At 50.2% G+C, this 22,680-nt stretch overlaps 1 protein-coding gene and 1 pseudogene across 1 annotated transcript; both read right to left on the reverse strand.

Annotated features, from left to right (window-relative positions):
• Positions 1-8,124: 8,124 nt before the first annotated feature.
• LOC148002285 (small ribosomal subunit protein uS17 pseudogene) lies at positions 8,125-9,079 on the reverse strand (annotated as a pseudogene).
• A 5,148-nt stretch (positions 9,080-14,227) lies between these two features.
• Hspb1 (heat shock protein family B (small) member 1) lies at positions 14,228-15,888 on the reverse strand. Its single transcript, NM_031970.4, is given in 3 exon segments — positions 14,228-14,543; positions 14,655-14,718; positions 15,379-15,888. Coding segments are annotated over 3 exon segments (621 nt in total). The 5' UTR covers positions 15,755-15,888; the 3' UTR covers positions 14,228-14,362.
• Between the last annotated feature and the right edge of the window lie 6,792 nt (positions 15,889-22,680).

The following is a 22,680-nucleotide window of genomic DNA, read 5'->3' on the forward strand; positions in this document are numbered from 1 at the left end:
AGTGGTAGAGCCCTGCCTAGAATCCCCCAGTGAGGGGCTGGGTGCATGGCTCAGTGGTGGAGCCCCTGCCTAGAATCCCCCAGTGAGGGGCTGGGGGCGTGGCTCAGTGGTAGAGCCCCTGCCTAGAATCCCCCAGTGAGGGGCTGGGGGCATGGCTCAGTGGTAGAGCACCTGCCTAGAATCCCCTAGTGAGGGGCTGGGGGGCGTGGCTCGGTGGTAGAGCCCCTGCCTAGAATCCCCCAATGAGGGGCTGGGGGCGTGGCTCAGTGGTAGAGCCCCTGCCTAGAATCCCCCAGTGAGGGGCTGGGGGCGTGGCTCAGTGGTAGAGCACCTGCCTAGAATCCCCTAGTGAGGGGCTGGGGGCGTGGCTCAGTGGTAGAGCCCCTGCCTAGAATCCCCCAGTGACGGGCTGGGGGCGTGGCTCAGTGGTAGAGCACCTGCCTAGAATCCCCTAGTGAGGGGCTGGGGGCGTGGCTCAGTGGTAGAGCCCCTGCCTGGAATCCCCCAGTGAGGGGCTGGGGGCGTGGCTCAGTGGTAGAGCACCTGCCTAGAATCCCCTAGTGAGGGGCTGGGGGTGTGGCTCAGTGGTAGAGCCCCTGCCTAGAATCCTCCAGGGAGGGGCTGGGGGCGTGGCTCAGTGGTAGAGCCCCTGCCTAGAATCCCCCAGGGAGGGACTGGGGGCAGTTTAGTGATTAGCATACGCACCTAGCATGACTAAGTGTTCCATCTCCAATGCTGTAGAACCAAACAAATGCCTGATACTCACTGGCTCCCTGCTGTTGCACAGAGAATTGGCACAGTTGCAGCGCACACACGCTGATGTGCTCAAAGCCCTGGGTTCAATCTCCAGCACCACAAAAATGATACAGGAAGCTGAGTGTGGCAGCATCTGTTCATTTACATTTCTAATCCCAGCATTTGGGAGGCCGGGGCAGGAGGCAAGGAGTTCAAGGCACCTAGTGCTTGCGTAGTAATCAGAAAGCCTTTGGTTCCATCCATATCACCACAGACGTCTACTGTGACACATGTCTGTAATAATGGAGGTAGGAAAATACAAGATCTCAGGTACACTGCTAGCTCAAGACTGTGCTGCAGGAGACCCTGGTTTTAAAGGGGGGGAGGGGCAGCTGGGTGTGGTGATGAACGCCTTTAATCCCAGCACAGGGAAGGCAGAAGAGGTGGATCTCTGAGTTCGAGGCCAGCCTGATTTACAGAGTGAGTTCCAGGACAGTCAAGATTATATTGAGAAACCCTGTCACAAACAAACAAACAAACAAACAAACAAACAAACAAACAAACAAACAAACAAACAGGGAGGGTCTGGTGGAAGCTGAATGGTTCAGTAGTTAAAAGCTTGAGTGGCTATAGTAAAGTTTAGTTCCCAGTGCCTACCGTTTGAGCTCATGATTACCTGTAACTCCAGCGCCCCCTTCTGGCCCCTGAAGGCCTCTGCATGCATGTATCTGTACAAACGCACACAGATGCTATTTTAAATGTTTTTTTGTTGTTGTTGTTGTTGTTTTTTAAGGGAGCTGGGCAGTGGTGGTGCGGGCCTTTAATTCTAGAATGTGGGAATCAGAGGCTCTACAGAGAAACCCTATCTCGATACCACACCCCCAAAGAACCTGAGCGACAACAAAAAGCAAGGAAAGGGCTCACCCTGGTTACACTTCAGTACTGCTAGTCATCATCGAGGGACGTCAGGGGTCATCACCGAGGGACGTCAGGGCAGGAACCTGGAGGCAGGAGCTGATGTAGAGGCCTTGGAGGGTGCTGCTTACTGGCTTGCTCCTCTTAGCTTTCTCAGCCTGCTTTCTTATAGAACCCAAGAACGCCAGCCCAGGGATGGCGCCACCCACAGTGAGCTGACCTTCCCCCATCAATCACTAATTAAGGAAATGCCTTACAGTCGGATCTTATGGAGGGAGTTGAGGCTAGCCATAAGACTAGCCAGGGTAGAAGGAGAAAAATAACGCCCGAAACTCGTCCTCCGACCCCCATACTCACAGCATAAGCATAGCCCCCACCCCACAAAATACATAAGTAAGTAAGGACATTATTTTCTAAAAGGCCCTAAAAAGGGCTGGAGAGACGGCTCAGTGGTTAAGAGCACTGACTGCGGGGTTGGGGATTTAGCTCAGTGGTAGAGCGCTTGCCTAGCAAGAGCAAGGCCCTGGGTTCGGTCCCCAGCTCCGAAAAAAAGAAAAAAGAAAAAAAAGAATACGTACTGCATGGTAGTGTGGCACATGCCTTTAATCCCAGCACCCTGGAGGCAGAGGCAAGGGGAATCTCTGAGTTCGAGGCCAGTCTGGTCTACAGAATGAGTTCCAGGACAGCCAAGAGAAACCCTTTCTAAAAATAAAATTAAGTAAATAAATAAATGAATGAATAAATATTTAAAATTTACACAAAAAATGGCCCAGTCTTGGAGATCTGAGCCCAGATGCTATGAATGGTCCTCTGCTGCCTCTTAGTGGCCCAGGCTTGCTACTGGATGATTGACAGCTAGCAGGTGTGGTCTCTAAAGAGAACTGAACACAGTCACGAACAATTCCTATCTGAAAGGTGCACCGGGAACAAAGGCCTGATCCAGATGTGGCTGCTAGACCTGCGATAGCAGAATGGACTAGCAGTCAAGAGGCCCGAGCATTGGTCAGTTCCACAGTAGGGACATTTCAGTAGCTTGGAGACAGGCTAAGAGCAGAGAAGACGAGCCCAGAGCACCCTCAAAGATCTCTCTCTTTCTCCTTCTCTTCCCTTTCTCCCTCCCTCCCTCTCTTTTTCTCTTCCCTCATCCCCAACCCACTCCTGTTTTGCTCCCACGTGGGTGCAGACCTGTATGTGGAGGCCAGAAGGCAGTGTCAGCATCCAGAAACCGCACAGTCTGCCTATACAACTGGGCCTCTTACCCTATGTCTTTTCTAGTCTGGTAGAGCTTAGAAGTTGGTCAGAGAGCCCTTGGGTATGGTAGGGTGTCTGGGAGAGTGCCCAGGGGACGTCTCATAGCAGGGTGCTAGGGATATGGGTGAGGTCTCAAAGTTTGGGAAAGGTGGGCTTCCTGCCTGGTTCAGCCCTGAAGCATTCTGAGGATCAAAGACTTGACATCCAGAGCCCACTTGTTTCTCCCCTGATGCCATTGGCCTGGGGCTTCAGGACCCCTGCTGAAAATTCAACCTGCATGAATACTATGGGATGCAAGGACTAGGAAGTGTGACTCTTCCATTAACACAGGCCTGTAGTATCTGTCAGCTATCAAGATCCATGGGAGCCTACAGGATCTCCCAGTCCCTACCCAACAAAACTAGTTATCCACTTCAAAGCTCCCTGCCCCCAGCTCACAAGCTCCCTTCCTCCCACTCTCTTGTAGCCATGAAGATTTCCCCCTCTCCTTGGGACTTGGAGAAATCTTCCCCCCTTTTACCCACAGAGTGGGAATTCTGGTTTCTTCACTGTGCCCCTCGAATCCAGATACCAGCAAGGTTCAAGATTACCGTGGTCTTCAAGGAGATGAAAAGGGTGCTTGCTTCTGAAAAGGTAGTGTTGTGCTCAAGTCTCGGGGACCCCAAAGTCCACCGAGGAGCCGATTCTGGTGTAAACACAGAAGGGTCTTTATCACAAGTTCGAGAGCAAGGACTCTCGCCATCACCGTCGTAGTGGGTCAGAAGTGAGAGCTCCGGGTGTGGGGTATTTATTGTGGACACAGCAAACGGGGAATTTCTATAAGGGTCAGCAAGTTAATATTTAAAAAAAAACAAAACAAAACTGTCTTTCTAGTGTAATCTGCAAGAACCAAACACAGGGGCAAGACCGCCTGACAAGCAGGATGGGTAGGTTATCTTTTTCTGCCTTTTTATGTCTTAGGTTATCTGTGTGTACCTTGACCCGGTTGTTGTAGCCTGACTGGCTGCCGGGGCGGGGCGGGGCCGGGGCGGGGCCGGGGCGGGGCCGGGGCGGGGCGGGTTGCCATAGGATGTTTGCTGAGTGGACTTTGTGGTTTTCCTCCTGGAATTGGAGTTTAGCCCCGCCCCCTCCCACCCCCCCCCCCCCCCCCCGGAGCTTCAAAACCGGAGTCGATTGGGCTTTATAGTGGCACAGACCTGTAATCCCTGCAGATGAGCAGACACACAGAGAGGAAGCTTCCATCTTTAGCGCAGCAGAATCAGGGACGGTGACGAAACTTGTAACTCCCGAACTCAGCAGGTGGAAGCAGGAGGATCAGTAGTTTGAGGTCATACTCCCGCTATATAACAAATTGGAGGCCAGCCTGGGCTACACGAGATTTTATCTATCATTTATCTAACCTGTCTGTCTGTCTGTCTGTCTGCCTGCCTGCCTGCCTGCCTATCCGTTAAGTCAAGTCTATTCGTTTTTAAAAGTCTAATAAACAAGCAAAAAACAACAACAACAACAACAACAACAAAAAGAGGGATTTTGATATCCGGAGCTGGGACAGTGTGGGCTAGAGTTAAATAAGTGGATAGAATTCAGAAACGGACTGAGCGAGATAAACAACAGTTCAGAAGAGGTCCAGGGAACCAAGTGGGGCCAAGGAGGAGGGAGGGAGGGACTTAGAGGGGAGGTCCATATAGGCTCCAACTGGCTCGATTTCTTTCCCCCGCCCCCCCCCCCCCCGAAGCTGGGGACCGAACCCAGGGCCTTGCGCTTACTAGGCAAGCGCTCTACCACTGAGCTAAATCCCCAAGCCCGATTTCTGTCTTTTGCAAGGACAATCAGAGGTCAGAAAACTGAACTCAGGGTAGGCCTGGTTGGGCATTGGGGTGGGGGTGGAGTGTGGGAAGTCATCTGCTCTAGCGAACTTCCCCCTCCTAAAAGTTGCCAAAATAGCGCCACCTGCTGGAGACCAAGTGCTTAAACACATTTATCTATCGGGGACCTTTCCTATTTAAACCGTGACAGGATAGATACAGAGTGGCTTCAGGAATCCTACTCTGCCCTGAACACTGCTGGCTGGGTAACCTCGAGAAAGTCTGGCGACTTATCTGGACTTCAAGTTCAGCTCGGTTTGTTGAATCCAGCAGAAATATATATATGTGTGTGTGTATGTATATGTATATGTGTATGTATATGTATATGTATATGCATATGCATATGTATATGCATATGTATATGATGTATTTGGGGGGAATGCCAAAGGACTTGTTGAAATGGGGTCCCATGTAGCCCAGGCTGGCTCCAAACTCTGTAGCTGAAGGATGACCTTTTAACCTTTGATCCTCCTGCCTCCACCTCGTGAGTGCTGGGACACTCGGTCTATGCAGTGTTGGGGCTCACAAGGCATGGATCCTAGGGCTTTGCGCTTGCAAGATAAATGCTCTCTCAACTGAGCCTCAGTTTTCCACGATGCCTCTTTTGAGCTGTTTCCTTCATCTGCCCTGCCAAGAGCACAGACTTGGACAGTGGTAGGATGCTGGGCCCAGAGGAGAAGAAATGAATAGGAAAACACAGGGCTGTCAGGTGTGGGGATGGCGCATGCCTTTAATCCCAGCATTGGGGATGCAGAGGAAGGCGGATCTCTGTGGGTTCGACCATCAGGGGACTATTAGGGAGCAGGGGAAAGGACTGGGATCTCTCTCTATGAAGACTGAGCAGGGCTCTCTTTCCTCTTGAGGGGCCCAGGGAGGAGAGGTGGGTGGCATCAAGGAACCAGGTCCCATCATGTCCAGTCACCTGCCTCTGAAGCTTAAGTTGGGGAGAAAGGTGGAGCCCAAAGAACATCTTTCCAGCCTGGAGGTTTTGAGGGATGTTCGTTAAATTTTACTGTGAGTGATGCTGCGTGATGGTGGCACACACCTTTAACCTCAGCACTTTGGAGGTAGAGGCAGGAGGATCTCAGTGAGTTTGAGGCCAACCTGGTCTACAGAGAGAGTTCCAGGACAGCCAGGGCGACCTAGAGAAACCCCAGTCTTGAAAAACAAAACAAAACAAAACAAAACAAAAAAACCCACAAGGGAACAAAAAACACAGGCAGGAGGGGCAGAGAAATGGCACTTCAGGTAAAGAAGGGCACTTTGTGCTGAACCCAGGAACCCAAGCTAGATGGCTGGAATCCACATGGTAGAAGGAGAGAACTGACTTCCACAAATTGTCGTGTGACCTCTATACGCGCGCGCGCGCGCGCGCACACACACACACACACACACACACACACACACAACATACACACACACACACATACACACAAACATACCACCACCACCCAACTGTACGCTGTGTGCCTGGAGTCCTACTCCTAGCAGGACAGTAACCAAGCATAGCATTACAACCCTATAATCCCAGCAATGGAGAAGTGAAGGCAGGAGGCTCAGAAGTTCAAGATTATCCTCAGTAGTGATGTTCAAGGCCGCCTGGGCACAAAGGGATGATAACTGGAGGTCTCCTAGAATAATTTATGGAAACTTAGTATACAGTCTTCAAATAGAATGTGGTCCTGGGGGCTAGGGGTGGTGTGGACAGCGTATGAGGGGTGCAGGAGCCCTGAAGTAGCTAGGATTGAGGTCCCCAAGTGGAGGAGCTCAGGCTGACTGAAGAAAAATTTAAACATTGTGGTTTGGGGTCAGCTTGTGGATTTGGGTCAGCGACAGTGACCAAAATGTCCTAAGAAGGGAGCCCACAATGCCTACACAATCTCTGGTCCTGCCTGAGTGGGGAGCAGCACCAGAGTCCAGCCTCCCAGGGTCTCATGAAGAGGTGGACCCGGGGGAGGAGCTACAGAGCTCTCTGCTCTGTCCCTTGCCTGTCTGAATAAAGGAGCCCCTTGAGAGTGTGGCTGATGTTAGGGTGTCCCCAAGCAGGATTCTTTTGCTTTTTGGAGAAGCTGAGCTCTCTGTCCCTTTTTGCCACCCCTAGGACTCTAAACCTTGATGTGACTGACATCACTGTGTGGAGCTAAGTAAGGTCTTCTGAGGCCACAGAGACATCCCAGCAGTCCCAACTCCAGGCACAGGAAAGAGAAACAGCAGATGACCTCATGCCACACTCTGGGGAGGCCAGAGGAGTCTCCCTGACACAAACTCTCCTTCTCTGATATGACGGAGTCCCTGAGGGATCTCTGCAGGATCTCATTGACATCTGGGGCTTCAGCCCCCTCTCCCTGTTCGGATGTCCAGCCAGGATTTGGGGACAAAGACTAACAGAAGTGACTGAATTAGAGATTACTTGTTCTGGCTTGGGAGGAATGAAATCCTTGGACTATGCACTTACTAAGAAGTTATGAAGTGGGGTTGGGGATTTAGCTCAGTGGTAGAGTGCTTGCCTAGCAAGTACAAGGCCCTGGGTTCGGTCCCCAGCTCCGAAAAAAAGAAAAAAAAAAAGAAGTTATGAAGTTAGGGAAAAATCAAGGTGTGATCTTGTCCCTGTCACTTGTTGACCCTAGTCACAGGCAGTTGACTACTTGATAGCTGTATGACCTTTGGCTGTGTCACTGGCAGTCTCTGGGACACAAGAGGAGTGAGCTCCCCTCCCCTCCCCCAGCACCTTTATAATTGTCATTCACTCAGTATCTGTTCTGTGAAACTTAAAAAAAAATTAAAATGGGGGCTGGAGAGAGGGCTCAGCAGTTAAGAGCAGTGACTGCTCTTCCAGAGGTCCTGAGTTCAAATCCCAGCAACCACGTGGTGGCTCACAACCATCCCCAATGGGATTCTGGTGTGTCTGAAGACAGCTACAGTGTACTCACATACATAAAATAAATAACTAAATCTTTAAATGAAAGTGGGCCTAAGGGTTGGGGATTTAGCTCAGTGGTAGCTTGCGCTAGGCAAGCGCAAGGCCCTGGGTTCAGTCCCCACCTCTGAAAAAAAAAAAAAGTGGGCCTAAATACCCAGAAGCACCCCCCTTCTGTTAGATTTGTAGCAAAAAGTAATGCAACTTTTTGTCGAAATAGTCTTTCTTTCTTTCTTTCTTTCTTTCTTTCTTTTTCTTTCTTTTTAAAGATTTATTTATTTATTTATTATATAAGTACACTGTCTTCAGACACACCAGAAGAGGGCATCAGATCTCATTACAGATGGTTGTGAGCCACCATGTGGTTGCTGGGAATTGAACTCAGGACCTCTGGAAGAGCAGTCGGGTGCTCTTAACCGCTGAGCCATCTCTCCAGCCCCTTCTTTTTTTTTTAAGTTGGAAAATAACTTTATTTGTTCCAGGAAGTCACCAGAGTCCCCTCAAAACTGGAACTGCTTCTCAGTGCCAGCGGCCTTGGTGACCTTGAACACACTAAAGTTCACTGTCTTGGTCAGCAGCCTGCACTCTCCCACGGTGACAATGTCGCCCATCTGTACACCCCTGACACAGGGGACAGACGCCTGTGTCCCATCCCCCACCATTGTCCTTCCGTCGTAGTAGAGATAGTTTGAGTGATGACAATGTTCCTCTCTCCATCTGTCCGGTCACTACACCAGACTGGATCTGACCTCCGATGGCGACATTATCATAGAAGGGGCGTTTCTTGTCTATGTAGATGCCCTCAATGGCCTCCTTGGGCATCTTGAGGCCTAGACCGATGTTCTTATAGTTCCGAGGGAGTTTCTCCTTGCGGACTTCTCCCAGCAGAACCGCATCTTGGTTTTGAAAGATTGTGGGGTTTGGGGATTTAGCTCAGTGGTAGAGCGCTTGCCTAGCGAGCGCAAGACCCTGGGTTCAGTCTTCAGCTCCGGGAAAAAGCAAACAAAAAAACAAAAACAAAAAAACAAAAAAAAACCCAAACAAACAAACAAACAAAAAGATTGTGAGCTGTTTTGGAGCAGCACATCCCGTCTGAATGCTCATCATCTTTCTGGCAGCCTGAGGAAAAAGAGAGATAGTGTCCCTAACACAGCGCTGGACCCAAGAGCTACGGCAGAGCCGGCTAAGTGGCAACGCGTCAGAATTCTCACAGCATCAACGTCGTCCTGCAAGCATCTCAAAGCCCCATCTCCAGCCGTGGGAGGGACAGAGATGCACCACTTAATCACTGCACCCCAATCCTGGCTTAGTCTTCATCTCTGCCGTAGCACACTCTGGATAAAGTCTGGTAGGAGCGGAAGGTACCAGAATGGAGGCTGCCGCCCAGAGACAGCATATTGTGGAGTGCTGTATATGAGACTAATTCTTCTTCTTTTTTAAAAAAGATTTATTTATTTATTATATATAAGTACACTGTAGCTGTCTTCAGACACACCAGAAGAGGGCATCGGATCTCCTTACAGTTGGTTGTGAGCCACCATGTGGTTGCTGGGATTTGAACTCAGGATCTCTGGAAGAGCAGTCAGTTCTCTTAACCGCTGAGCCATCTCTCCAGCCCAAGACTAATTCTTCTTGTCCATTTGAAAAACATCGGGGCTGGGGATTTAGCTCAGTGGTAGAGCGCTTACCTAGGAAGCACAAGGCCCTGGGTTCGGTCCCCAGCTCTGAAAAAAAGAACCAAAAAAAAAAGAAAAAAAAAAAAAGAAAAAAAAAGAAAAACATCAGTTGTTCTAAGTAAAAAGTATTTTAAAGAGGGCCTGGAGAGATGGCTCAGTGGAGAGATGCTCTTCTGGAGGTCACATGGTGGCTCACAACCATCTGTAATAGGATCTGATTCTCTCTTCCGGTGTGCATATAAGTAAAATAAATAAATACTTAAAAATATTTTAAGGGTTATATCTAAGCTGGCAGTGGTGGCGCACGCTTAGCACTTGAGAGGCAGAGGCAGGTGGATCTCTGTGAGTTCGAGGCCAGCCTGGTCTACAGAGTGAGTTCCAGATAGCCAAGGCCACATGGCAAAACCCTGTCTCAAAAATGAAAGAAAAAAGAAAAAAAAGTATTTGTCATTTTTCCAGAGGATCTGGGTTCCAGCACCTACATGATGGTTTCTCCAGTTCCAGGGAACCCAATGCTCTCTCCTGGCTTCCAAGACACCAGGCATGCATGTGGTGCACAAACATACGTGCAGGCTTGGTCAAATATCTGTAAAACCTATATCTATAAAATACGCATGCATACTAATTATTTATCTATATCTATATATATATCAGCATTTCCAACTGTGGAGTCTGTTCCTCTTGAGCCGTCCTGCCTTTAAAGCCCAGCCAGTCTGTCTTTCTGTCTCTGGCCACACCCTCCGGCGAGCCTATTGCTTCTTGGAGATTTGCTGTACCCAGTTGTTTCCCTCTGTGTACCCAGTTGTTAGGTAGGAGTGATTGTACCTCTTTGCAGAGTTAATCTGAGGAGACAGTCCGAGGGCACGTCAGGGCAGCTTTGCTATAGCCACCTCTGATGCAGTCACTCCCTTGCAAGCCAACCCCAAGACAACTGGTCCACAGATTCAGGCTGCGACCCAGCCAGCTTGATTCTCCAGGCTCTGGATTGGGCACACAAAGTCAGCAACTGGCGGAGAGCAATCTTATACAAAGTGAGGCTGTTTAGGATCTCAAGACGGACCTGAACTGAACAGCCCTGGCCAGTGGAAAGGTGGGGCAGAGCCCTGACTGACAGGCTCCGACTGGTACTGCCAGCTGGACCAGAATGATTCTTTCTGCCAGAACCTGCCCTGGTTTTGTGCCTGCTCCAGGTGTTCCGATCCAGGGGCTGCTCAGGAAAGGAACTGACATTATCAAAGAGCTGAGAGAGTTGGGGAATCAGTGGTAGCAGGGGACAGGGTGTGCCAGCCATATGGCTCTCTGTGGCAAGCTACTCCTCCCAAGGACCCTGGGAAAGCAGAGTTGTGGGTTTAGGAAAGAATGTGGGTGTGTATGTCTTGCTTACAAGCCTGGGGTTATGGGACCTTGTAGGTAAAACTGTTGGCTTCCTTGGATTTGTATTATGTCTTATTTCCCTTCCATTTTCCTGTGTGTGTGTGTGTGTGTGTGTGTGTGTTGTGTGAGTGTGTGTGATGTATGTGTGAGTGTGTGTAAGTGTGTAAGCATGAGTGTGTGATGTGTGAGTGTGTAAGTATGAGTGTGTGAGTGTGTGATGTATGTGTGAGTGTGTAAGTATGAGTGTGTGAGTGTGTGTAAGTATGTGTGAGTGTGTGTGAGTGTGTGTGATGTATATGTGTGTGGTGAGTGTGTGTGATGTATGTATGAGTATGTGTGAGTGAGTGTGTGTGAGTGAGTGTGTGTGTGGTGTGTGTGAGTGTGTGATATATGTGTGAGTGTGTAAGTATGAGTATGTGTAAGTATGAGTGTGTGTGAGTGTGTGTAAGTATTGTGAGTGTGTGTGAGTGTGATGTATGTGTGAGTGTGATGAGTGTGTGTGATGTATGTGTGTGTGGTGAGTGTGTGATGTATGTATGAGTGTGTGATGTGTGTTTGAGTGTGTGAGTGCGTGAGAGTGTGTGAGAGTGTGAGTGTGTAAATGTGAGTGTGTGAGTGTGTAAGTGTGTGAGTATATATGAGTGTGTGTGAGTGTGTGAGTGTGTGTGTGAGTGTGTGAGTGTGTGATGTAGTTGTGTGCATATGTGGAGGCCCGAGACAGAGAGAGGCTGAGAATTATTCTCAACTGCTCTTCTATCTTATTCACTGAGACATTGCTTAATCAAACCCAGAGCACTGGATATGGCTGGCTCCCGATCTCCACCTTCCAAGGCTGGGATTACAGATGAGCTCAGGCATTCGTGTGGATTCTAGAGGTCTGAACTTTGGTCCTCATGCTTGCAAGGCAAGTGTTTAACCACTGAGCCATCTCCCCCTTCTCTTCATATTTTCCTAAGAGCCTCACTATGCTTTCCAGGCTATTCTTGAACTCAAGGTCTTTGCCTTCCAGCACTGGGAATGCAGGCATGCACTATTACTCACAGCTCCTGTCTTTTCTTTTTCGAGACAGGGCCTTATACAGCTCAAAATGGCCTCAAACTCACTTTCTAGTTGAGGCTGGCATTGAGCTCCCTAACCTCCTACCTGGGATGGCATCCGCCGTTACACCCAGTTGATGTGGTGCTGAGGGTGGAACCCAGGTGGAATCCAAGCAATGGCAAGCCACTCAACCAACTGACCTACATAGCAAACCTAGGCGGCTTCTTTTCTTCTTATTTTTTGCTCACTTAATGTGTATGTGTGTGTGTGTGTGGACACTGGGATGTGTCTATGTGGACACCATGATGGGCATGTGAAGGTCAGAGGACAGCTTTTGGGGGTATGGGAGGATGAGGAGATTGGATTCAGGTCATCAGGCTTGGCAGTAAGAGCCTCTCTGTGCTAAACCATCTTTTTATTTTTTTTTCTTTTCTTTTTTTTCGGAGCTGGGGACCGAACCCAGGGCCTTGCGCTTGCTAGGCAAGCGCTCTACCACTGAGCTAAATCCCCAACCCCGTGCTAAACCATCTTAACAGACTTGGTTGGGCTTTTCTGAGATGGGTCTTACCATGTAGCTCAGGCTAGCCCAGAGTATTGTATCCTCCTGCCTCTAATTTCTGAGTACCAGGATTACATAGCTGTATTACCATACCTGGCTGCATTCCTGTAATTTTTTTTTAAAAAGACTTTAAAAAAATCTTTATATATATGTGTGTGTGCACTTGTGTGCTTGCCTTCAGAGGCCAGAGGCCTAAATTCTCCTGGAACTGGAGTTACAGGAAGTTGTGAAGTCACCTGATGTGGGAGCTGAGATCTGAACTCAGATCCTCTCAAAAGAGCAGTCCATGTTCCTAACCACTGAGCATCCCGTCCAGTGTCAATCCCTTAGACTCTGGGGCAAAGGCCCCTGCGGTCCCTCAGCTTCCTCCCTGGGCCTCCTGGAGGATGATGGATGGGCAAAGCCAAGCACACAAGGGTGGAGTTAAAGCTTGTGTAATCACTTTGACAGAGGCCAACGCTAGTCAAGGCAAGCTATTCAGTGCAATCTCTCAGTCTTGACCAAGATGTCGCCCCCAATCCTCATTCTCTGCCCATTGCTGAGAGCCCACATTCCATTCTGCAGGTGTCTGCAGGTGGGGTTGACTGGGCCAACACCTCAGGGAGCTGCCAGGAATGGCTCACCCTTCCTGTACCTTCTCTCCAGTCCTCCTCCTCTGCACCTGGCCTCTGGAGAGTGTTGCTTTTAATAGTATTTTAAACTTGTATTTGTTTATTTTGTGGTATTGATAGAGTTTCAAAACAGTTTGGTTTGGACTGTGCTGTATGGCCAAGGCTGACCTTGAATTCCTGATCTTCCAGTCTCAGAGGTGCTGAGGGTAGAGGTGTGAACGTTATAAACTGAGGGTTTCAGCATAAGATGTATACAGTCAGGCATGACCCGTGCAAGGTATGGCTGAGGGGAAGGTTTTTATTGTAGATGCAAGGGGAAGAGAACAGCCAGAGGCATCTGGAAGAGTGCAGAGCAGGGAGAGAAAGTAGTAGATTGGCCATGGCCAGTGGACTGGACTTGACCATGAGGTAGGAGTGAGGGAGAGCGGGAGAGGGAGACGAAACGTGTGGGCAAGAGAGATCAAGGAGGAAAGTAAAATGGGACGGGAGATTGCATAGCTGAAATGGGAAGGTCATAGGAGAATGAGAGGCTGTGGGAGGGAAGCCTGGGAGCTGGAGTGTAGGGTAGGGGTGGGGAGAGAAGAGCTGGGGGACCCATAGGTACCTAATGCGGAGGAAGCCTGGAAGTTAGCGCTTTGCTGTACTAGCGGGGACAAGGAAATTGTTGTTAATAGAGAACAGAGCCAGCAGCTGGGGAAGGAGTTTCCTTTGGATCTGATGAGTAGTAGGTCTGGCTGACTCTCTTTTTTTTTTTTTTTTTTTTTAACCTTTAAGGTGTTTTCATGTATCCCAGGCTGGCCTCACTTTGGCCACGTAGCCCAGGATAACCTCGAACTCCTTTCTGATCCTCCACTTCTGGAATGTGCCACTGTACCCGGTTTATTTGATGTAGAGGATCAAATGGTGCTTCATGCACACCATAGGACACTCTATTGAGCCACACCCCAAGCTCCTATTATGTTTGTTTGTCTGGTTGGTTTTGAAGACAGCATGTATGTGACCCAGTCACTCTAAGAATTCTGTAGCCCAGGCTGGCTTCCAATTCACAATGCTTCTGCATTAACTTCTGGGTATTGGAATTACAGGCATATACCACCATTCCTAGTCTGGTAAATTTAATCTCCAGGTTACTCCCCCCACCCCACCCCACCCTCTGCCTCTTCCTAGGGGAATATTAGGCTGGACAGAGGAAGGGGCTGAGCCTAGAGCAAACACTTAGCAAAGACCCCAAAGGGTGCTCCAATTAGAAACACTCATCCCTAGCCCACCATAACAACTCTGGATTCTGAGAGGGTGGTGAGCAGTAGTTTCCAACTTTTATTTGAGAAAAACAGAAAGTACATGTATCAAAAGAGCATTCAGATTGACAGAGAGGGAGGGCTGGTGAAGGCTACTGGGGATGGGTAGCAAGCTGAAGGCTTCTACTTGGCTCCAGACTGTTCCGACTCTGGGCCTCCAATTTGGGCACGGGCCTCGAAAGTGACCGGAATGGTGATCTCCGCTGATTGTGTGACTGCTTTGGGCAGCGGAGCCTCCACCGTGAGTGTGCCCTCAGGGGACAGGGAAGAGGACACCAAGGTGGGGTCCACACCTGGAGGGAGCCTAGAGGAGCAGAAACAAAGGACAAGGGTTACACATCCCTCCTGACCCCGCCCTCCGCCCAGGGTCCGCTCCCCCACCCCCCAGCTCTCCATGCAAGGAACCAGAACTCACGTGTATTTCCGGGTGAAGCACCGAGAGATGTAGCCATGTTCATCCTGCCTTTCTTCGTGCTTGCCTGTGGGTGGGGACAGAAGGAGGTCAGAGGCAGCCCTCTGCAGTCCTAGCTAAGGAATGGCTGGGGCCCCAAGGAGGCAAACAAATTAAGAGTGTGGTGGGATGCCTGACTGTCTGGGATCTTAAAACTTTCCAGAAAGTTCGCTTCTGAGATTTGGGATGCAAAGGTCCCGGACCTGGGCTTGGCTCTGACCCAGGCTTGGATGCCAGCGTAGGCATACTCGAAGCTGTGCGCACGCCCCCACCGCGGCTGGGTCTAGGGACCCTGACTGGAGTCCTGCCACTTGCTTATTTGGGGATGAGGTCTTCCAGAAGGTGCCTTGGGTCTTCCTTCATTTTGTTTCTGTGCTGCGGGTGGTCAAGGCCTCAAGGCCTCCGGGCTTGCCAGGCAAGACTCTGCCCTGAGCTACACCCCCAGCTGTTGGTCCTTATCATCGAAGATGACAGAGCTTTTAGGAGCAAACCTGCACCCCGCGTTCCGGGGCAAGAGAAGCAGGCTAGGGAGAATGACGCGGGTCTCCGGGTCCCTGAGCTCATTTCTAACTTTTCAGGGTCCTGTCCCTCAAGGTTTCAGCACCCACCCCCACCCCCACCTCCACTGCCACCACGGTACTCGCTCGCCCCACCAGCTTCGTCCCCTCTTGGGATAAGGGAAACTCACCAGTGATCTCCACCACGCCTTCCTTGGTCTTAACTGTGAGCTCCTCAGGAGCGAAGTGGTTGACGTCCAGGGACACGCGCCAGCGATCGGCCGTCTGTCGGATCTCTGAGACACCGCTGCTGAGTTGCCGGTTGAGCGCCCGGCTGAAGGCGGGCGCGGCCAGGGTCACTGCTGCGGGGCCCTCGGCGGTCGCGGCGGGCAGAGGGCGCACATAGCCGGGCCAACCAGCGGAGCTGAACCACTGAGACCACTCATCGGGAAACCGAGGCACCCCGAAAGCTTGATCGAAGAGGCGGCTGTGGGCAGGGTACCAGTCCCGGAACGGCTCCCAGCTGGGGCTCCGCAGTAGCGAGAAGGGCACGCGGCGCTCGGTCATGGTCTTGGCTGAGCTGGTCAGGGCTGAGGATCTAGAAGCACTGGGCTGAGGATCCGAGAAGTGCCGAGCTGGAGCCCCAACTGTGCTTTTATGGGTGTCCAGCCGGGTATTTTTAGCAGGCGGTGCTTCAGGTCTCTATTAATGGCAATGACCGTCTAAGGGGCCGTCCCTCGCCGCCCCTCCCCTCTGCATTCCTCCCCCTAAGCTTACGAAGGGGGCGGGCAGGCAGGGCCAGGAAGGTTCTGCCCCCATCTGGAAACTTCTCTAGTTGAAGAAAACAAATGACTGTAATACCGGTAGCTGGAGCAGTTCCCACTGTCGCTTAGAACGCTGCAGTCTGAAGGGCGGTGGCCTGGGGCCAGTCCCATCGTTTGTGGAGAATAAACCAGGAGGGGTACGGTCTTTTGTGTCGCAATTAGGAAGCAACTGAACCTGGTCTGAGCCAAAAGGAGGCCTGTGGGGACACACTTGTCAGGGCACACCTGTGGAGGTCTCTGGATGACCAGCCAGACTAGCTGTCTTCTACCATGTGTCTCTTTGGGGACCAAAGGCTTGGTGGCAGGCGCCTTCGTCCACTAAATATCTTACTGACCCTGAGACTTCTTTTTCTCTTCCTTCCCTCCTTCCTTTCTCTCTTTCTTTGAGACAGGGTTTTTCTTTTTTGTTTTAATGCTTTTTTAAACATTATTTTTTGTGTATCAGCGTTTTGCCTGCTTGTACGTCTGTGTGAGAGTGTCAGATCTTGGAGCTACAGAGAGTGTCAGATCTCGGAGTGCCCTGCGGGTGCTAGAATTTGAACCTGGGTACTAGGAAGAGCAGTCAGTCCCCCTAATCGCTGAGCCATCTCTCGGGAGACATCAAGCCTGGTGCCTGCAAACTGGATGGGCAGTGAACCCCCTAGCATCCTCCTGTTTCTGCAACTGCCCCACCCCTCCAGCCTAGCGCTAGGATTAGGATCTTTTTTCAAAACAGGATTTTTCTGTGTAGTCCTGGTTGTCTTAGAACTCATTAGACTAGGCTGGCCTGGATCTCACAGATCGGCCTGCCGTTTCCTCTGGGAGAGTTGGGATTAAAGGCTAGAGGCATCACATGGTAGCCACCTCCAGCTTTTATATGGATTGCTTTGTGGTCCATACAAAAGAAACTAGGGTTAAAGGTCACCTGTGATGTCTATTAGCATACCAATGAGCACTGGCCTCTGGGCTCACTGGGCAACTGAAATACTACTCTTAGCTCTTCTCAGCCCTTCTCACCCTGCCCCTTACTCATAAACGTCTCCAGTTCTTGGGGCTCCCCTCCCCCAGCTTCTCACGACTGTATGTGCTCTCTTGGTCCTCTCTCCCTCATCCCCCTCTCTTGGTCTTTTTTGCCCCATCTCTCTTTGCTGGCATCTGTCCCTCTCCCAATCTCTCTTCTCTCCTGTCCACACACACCCAATCTGCTGGCCATATGCAGTTCAGTTTCTCTGCTCTGGATTCTTCCAGACGCCTCTGACTGTATGCTCTCATATCCACCGTAAAAACTTTCCCCTTAACCACACCTCAGAGCAGCCATGTCCTCAGTTGTAGACCCAAAACTCAGCCCCCAAGTTCGCACAGCCACCTCTTTATCCACTTTGGGATTTTTCAAGTCCCCCATTTGTCTTTTTGTTTTTTTTTGTTTTGTTTTTTTTTTTTTTCTTTTCTTTTTTTCGGACCTGGGGACCAAACCCAGGGCCTTGTGCTTGCTAGGCAAGCGCTCTACCACTGAGCTAAATCCCCAACCCTTTGTTTGGGTTTTTTGTTTGTTGAGAATATGGTCTCATGTAGCCCTGAGTAGTCTGGAATTCTCTATGTAGCCAAGAACGACCTTAATTCCTGATCCTCCTGTTTGTACCTCTGAAGCGCTGGGATCATAGTGTCTGCCACCACATACAGCAGGAATGTCACATTAAACAGCCTGGTGGCCTCACTGGGAGGGTCAGGTCAGCTCCCAGACCACCAGACGGCTTGAGTTTCCACTGGTTCTGTGGAGGGGCGGGGGAGTCTGTAAAAGCTACATTCTCCGTTCTTTACTCTCTCTTGCAAGATGGGGATGACAAGGACGCGAATGCTGATGTCATCGGGCAGACATGAGAGTCAGTGACATCATATAAGTGAAGATATAGCCCAGGGCCTCTGAGTCATAGTTAATTATTGGTTATTTGTTATCCACCATGGCTCAACCATCAGTAGGGTTCAGTCATCCCTATCCCTCAGGGGGTGGACCTGACAAACCAGGCTGCTTTCAAAGTTGTAGCAACCCTGCTGCCTATGTTTCTCAGGACTGGGAAATAGGCCACGCCCCAGCCCCTCATTAGGGGATTCAAGGCAGGGCCTCTACCACTGAACCACGCCCCCAGCCCCTCACTGGGGGATTCTAGGCAGGGGCTCTACCACTGAGCCACGCCCCCAGCCCCTCACTGGGGGATTCTAGGTAGGTGCTCTACACTGAGCCACGCCCCCAGCCCCTCCCTGGGGGATTCTAGGCAGGGGCTCTACCACTGAGCCACACCCCCAGCCCCTCACTGGGGATTCTAGGCAGGGGCTCTATCACTGAGCCACGCCCCCAGCCCCTCACTGGGGGATTCTAGGTAGGTGCTCTACACTGAGCCACGCCCCCAGCCCCTCACTGGGGGATTCTAGGCAGGGGCTCTACCACTGAGTCACGCCCCCATCCCCTCACCATGGGATTCTAGACCAGCATTATACTGCTGAGCTCTATCATCATTGGTTATTTTACTTTTTTAAAAAAGAGATTTATTTATTTTATGTATATGAGTACACTGTAGCTGTCTTCAGACACACCAGAAGAGAGCATCGGATCCCATTACAGATGGTTGTGAGCCACTATGTGGTTACTGGGATTTGAACTCAGGACCTTTGGAAGAGCAGCCAGTGCTCTTAGCCACTGAGCTACCTCTCCAGCCCTGGTCATTTAACTTTTTAAAGAAGTTCTTTAATTTTATTATTATTATTAATTGTTATTGTTTATGAGTGTGGGGGATGGGCTTGGGGGAGGTATGGGCGCCATCGCACATATGTGGAAGCCAAGGTGATCATTTTGTGGATCTGGTTCTCTCTCCTTCCTTCTTTATGGCTCTGGGAAATGGAATGTAGGTTGTCAGGCATTATGTGTGTGAATGTTTTGCCTGCGTGTATGTATGTGTGCGTGTAAGTGTATTGAGGAGGCCAGAAGAAGGCTTCAGGTCCCCCGGAACTGGGTTTCAGATGGTTAGGTTGGTGGAAACCAAACCTTGGACCTCTTAACTGTCAGCCATCTCTCCAGCCCCTGCAGCAAGTGATTTGTTTCCACTGAGTCATCTCACCAGCTTCCGTTGTAGTTTTGGAGACGGGGGTCTCAGTAAATCGTTCAGGCCAGCGTTAAATTCACTCTGCAGTACACGCCAGCCTTGAACTCATGGTCTCTCTCACTCAGCCTCCATGAAGTGTGGATTAGAGGTCAGTTCCAACAGTTCTGAGTTGTTTCCTTTTCTCTTTCTTCCTTTCTTAAAAAATTTATTTGTTTAAGACAAGTACACTGTCATGTCTTCAGACACAGCAGAAGAGGGCATCAGATCCCATTACAGATGGTTGTGAGCCGCCATGTGGTTGTCAGGACCTCTTAACTACTGAGCCATCTCTCCAGCCCCCAGTTTCCTTTTTTGTTGTTTTAGTTTTATTACGTGTGTGTGTGTGTGTGTGTGTGTGTGTGCGCACGCGCGTGCTTTGTGGCTACATGCACTTGCACAAGCATTGTGGGGATCAGAGACTAGCTGGTGGGAGTCCCTTTTCTCCGTGGAAACCACTCTGGTGAACCCAGAGGATTAAACAGATGGGCCCTCACCTGCTGAGCCAGCCCTCCAGTTTCCTTTTGAAAGAGGCCCGAGTTCCCTATATATCTCTTGGGGAAAGCCTTTCGAGTTACCAGAGATCTCTTAAGAATCAAGAGAAGCACTCAGGGCCTCTGCTCTCTCCCTTGCTGGGTCACTTTAGAACTGGGAACTCCTTTCTAACCCATCTCCCCAAGACGTGTGTTTTAGGAAGCCCAGGCCTTTGTTCCCAGCCCCACCCATGCCCAGCTCCATAAATCTGTGATGAGGTCAGAAGCCTGGGAGGATGCTCACCAGCCTCTGCCTGCCCACCTTAGCCCAGACTGGAGTCCAAGGTGCCCCACCCCAGCCGGTGCTGGCAAATATGATCATGGACGCTTTTAAATGTGACCCTGCTGGGCCCAGCCTCGCTTGGGAGGTGGGGGCTGCCAGCTCTTTGTAGACACAAGCTTCCTTCATCTTGCTTGAAACCAGGGCAAGAAGTTATTATGATTGATGTCATAGCCACGAGGGGTTGTGCAATGTGGGGCCAGCATCCCAGATACTCTGCTCGCTCACTCGGAATCTGAAACCCACCCGGCCCCTCTGTTCTTTGTAAAATTTGAGTCCGGGTCTCATTCAGCCCAGGCTGGCTCATACCGAGTATCAGAGACTATTCTTAATCTTCCTACTGTCCCTTCCCATGTGCTGGGATTACAGGCATGAGACGCCACAGCCAGGTTTCTGTTTTTCAGGAGAGAAGTGGTTCCCACCAGTTGTCCCCTGACCTTCACACAGGCGCCATGACACACACAAACACACACAAGAAAACGCCAAAGCAAAAGCCAACTTCTAACTATTTATTGGGTGCGTGTGATTGGTTTATGACAGCTTGGTGCGGAGATCATGAATCCGGCCTCTCCATCCACATTTTGTTTTGTTTTGTATGTGTATGTAGGTGTGGGGAGGGCTTGTAGAGTTTGGAATTTTGTTTATTGCTTGTTTTGGAGACAGTATCTCCCTATGTAGCCATGTATGGCCAGGAATTTGTTATGTAGAACAGGCTGGTCTTGAACTCACAGAGACTGGTTGGTCTCTGCCTCCAGAGTGCTGGGACTAAAGGAATGTGCTCCCCATGCTGGGCTTTCCCACCTTGATTTTGAGGCAGGGTTTCATCTTCCTTGACTCCTTTGTCTGCCTATGCTTTAGTACAACATACATCTGGCTTTAAAAAAAATTATTTTATATGGATTTGATGTTTTGTCTCCATAAGTGTCTGTCTGAGGGCATTGGAGCCCCTGGAACTGGAGTTACAGACATTTGTGAGCCACCATGTGGTTGCTGGGAATTGAACCCGGATCCTCTGGAAGAGCAGCCAGTGCTCTTAACCGCTGAGCTGTCTCTCCAGCCCCTAATTTAAAAAATAAAAAATTAAATGTATTCCTGTGTGAGTTTATATGCACCATGCATGTAAGTACATGTGCCCTTGGATGCTGGAGGGTGTTGGATACTGGGAATTGAACCCAGGTCCTTTGGAAGAGCAGCCAATGCTCTTAACAGCTGACGATCTCCCCGCTCTTCTGTTTTCTTTTTTGAGACAGCATCTCCTTACATAGCCAGTTAGCCTGGACTTCACTGGTGTCTAGAGTGGTAACCTCTCTGCCTCAGCCTCCCCAGTGGTGTTCATCCAAAGTGCCTGACCTCCAGCTCATCTTCAGGAGACTAGCTTTATGACCGACCTGCCCCATCACAAAGGCGGGGCCCTGGTAGCTTCTCTGAAGTCTGAGATGAGAAGCAGGTGGGGGAGAAACTAGGTTTTAGGGTCAGACAGGTGGGACTGGGCTTGAAACCTGGTACTGGTCTGATAGCCTCTTAAACCTACATTTCATGATCTGAAAACCAGGGCTAATTCATCTGCCTATTAAAAAATCCTCTTAAGCACATTTATTTGTGTCTGTGGTGAGGGGCACACAAGCCATGGCCCGTGTTTGGATGCCAGGGCACAACTTGCCAGAGTCAGTCTCTCCCTCATCATGTGCATCCCTGGGATTGAACTCGGGTCATCTGGCTTGGCAGCTCCAGACTTTACCCATTAGTTCTTATTTGCATAGCTGTGCTGGGTCCTGAAAGCCATGGAGTTGACATCTCTCTTGGTGGCCTTCGGGTTTTTATTTTCATTTTGTTCCATTTGGTGTTTTTTTTTTTTTGTTTGTTTGTTTGTTTGTTTTTGTTTTTTTGTTTTTTTGGTTTTTTTTTTGAGATAGGGTCTCACTTCTAGCTAACCTGGAATTCACTATGTAGACTAGATTGGTCTCGAACTCGTGACGTTTCCCTGCCTGGGTATGCCTGGTATGCTACCATACCCAGTCTGTATTCTTTCATTTTGGACATCGAGGCTGGGGCAGAAGGGCGGAAAGCAAAGGTCTGCCTGGGCTACAGAAGGAGATCATATCCCAAAATAATAGAGCAAGGAAAGGGGGCTGAGGAGGCAGCTCAGTGGTTATCTCTGCAGCTATGAGCACTTGCTGCTCTTCCAGAGGACCTGGGTTCGAATCCCAGCCCCTGACTCTCTAGCTCTAAGAGATTCAAGTCCTCTTCTGGATTTACGTGCATGTGTGCACAGACATGCGTGCAGGCAAAACACCTATACACATAAAATAAAAACGAGAAAAAGAGTCAAAAGACGGCAGCCGGTATGGCTCAGTGGTAGAACACCTCTCTGCTATCATGGAGTCCTGGGTTCAATCCCCAGCACTGGAAAAACAAAAATAAAAGGATGGAAGATACAGAGGGAAGAAAGGGAGGGTAGAAGAGAGAGAAAAAGGATGGGGAGTGTGGTCCAAGCCTGGGAGCCAGAAACAGGCAGATCTCTCTGAGTCAGAGTCTGCTCTAAGTGAGTTCAAGGCCAACCACAGATAAATGGAGGGAGAGGGTGGGCATGAGGGGAGGGGGAGGGGTAGGGGAAGGGGGAGGGGGAGGGGAAGGGGGAGGGGGAGGGGAGGGGGAGGGGAAGGGGGAGGGAGGGGAAGGGGGAGGGGAGGGGAAGGAGAAGGAGAAGGGGAAGGGGGAAGAAAAAGGAGCAACGTTAACCTCTAGA

Source organism: Rattus norvegicus, chromosome 12 (assembly GCF_021556685.1).
Source record: "Rattus norvegicus strain SHRSP/BbbUtx chromosome 12, alternate assembly SHRSP_T2T, whole genome shotgun sequence".
NCBI classification, from domain to species: Eukaryota; Metazoa; Chordata; class Mammalia; order Rodentia; family Muridae; genus Rattus; species Rattus norvegicus.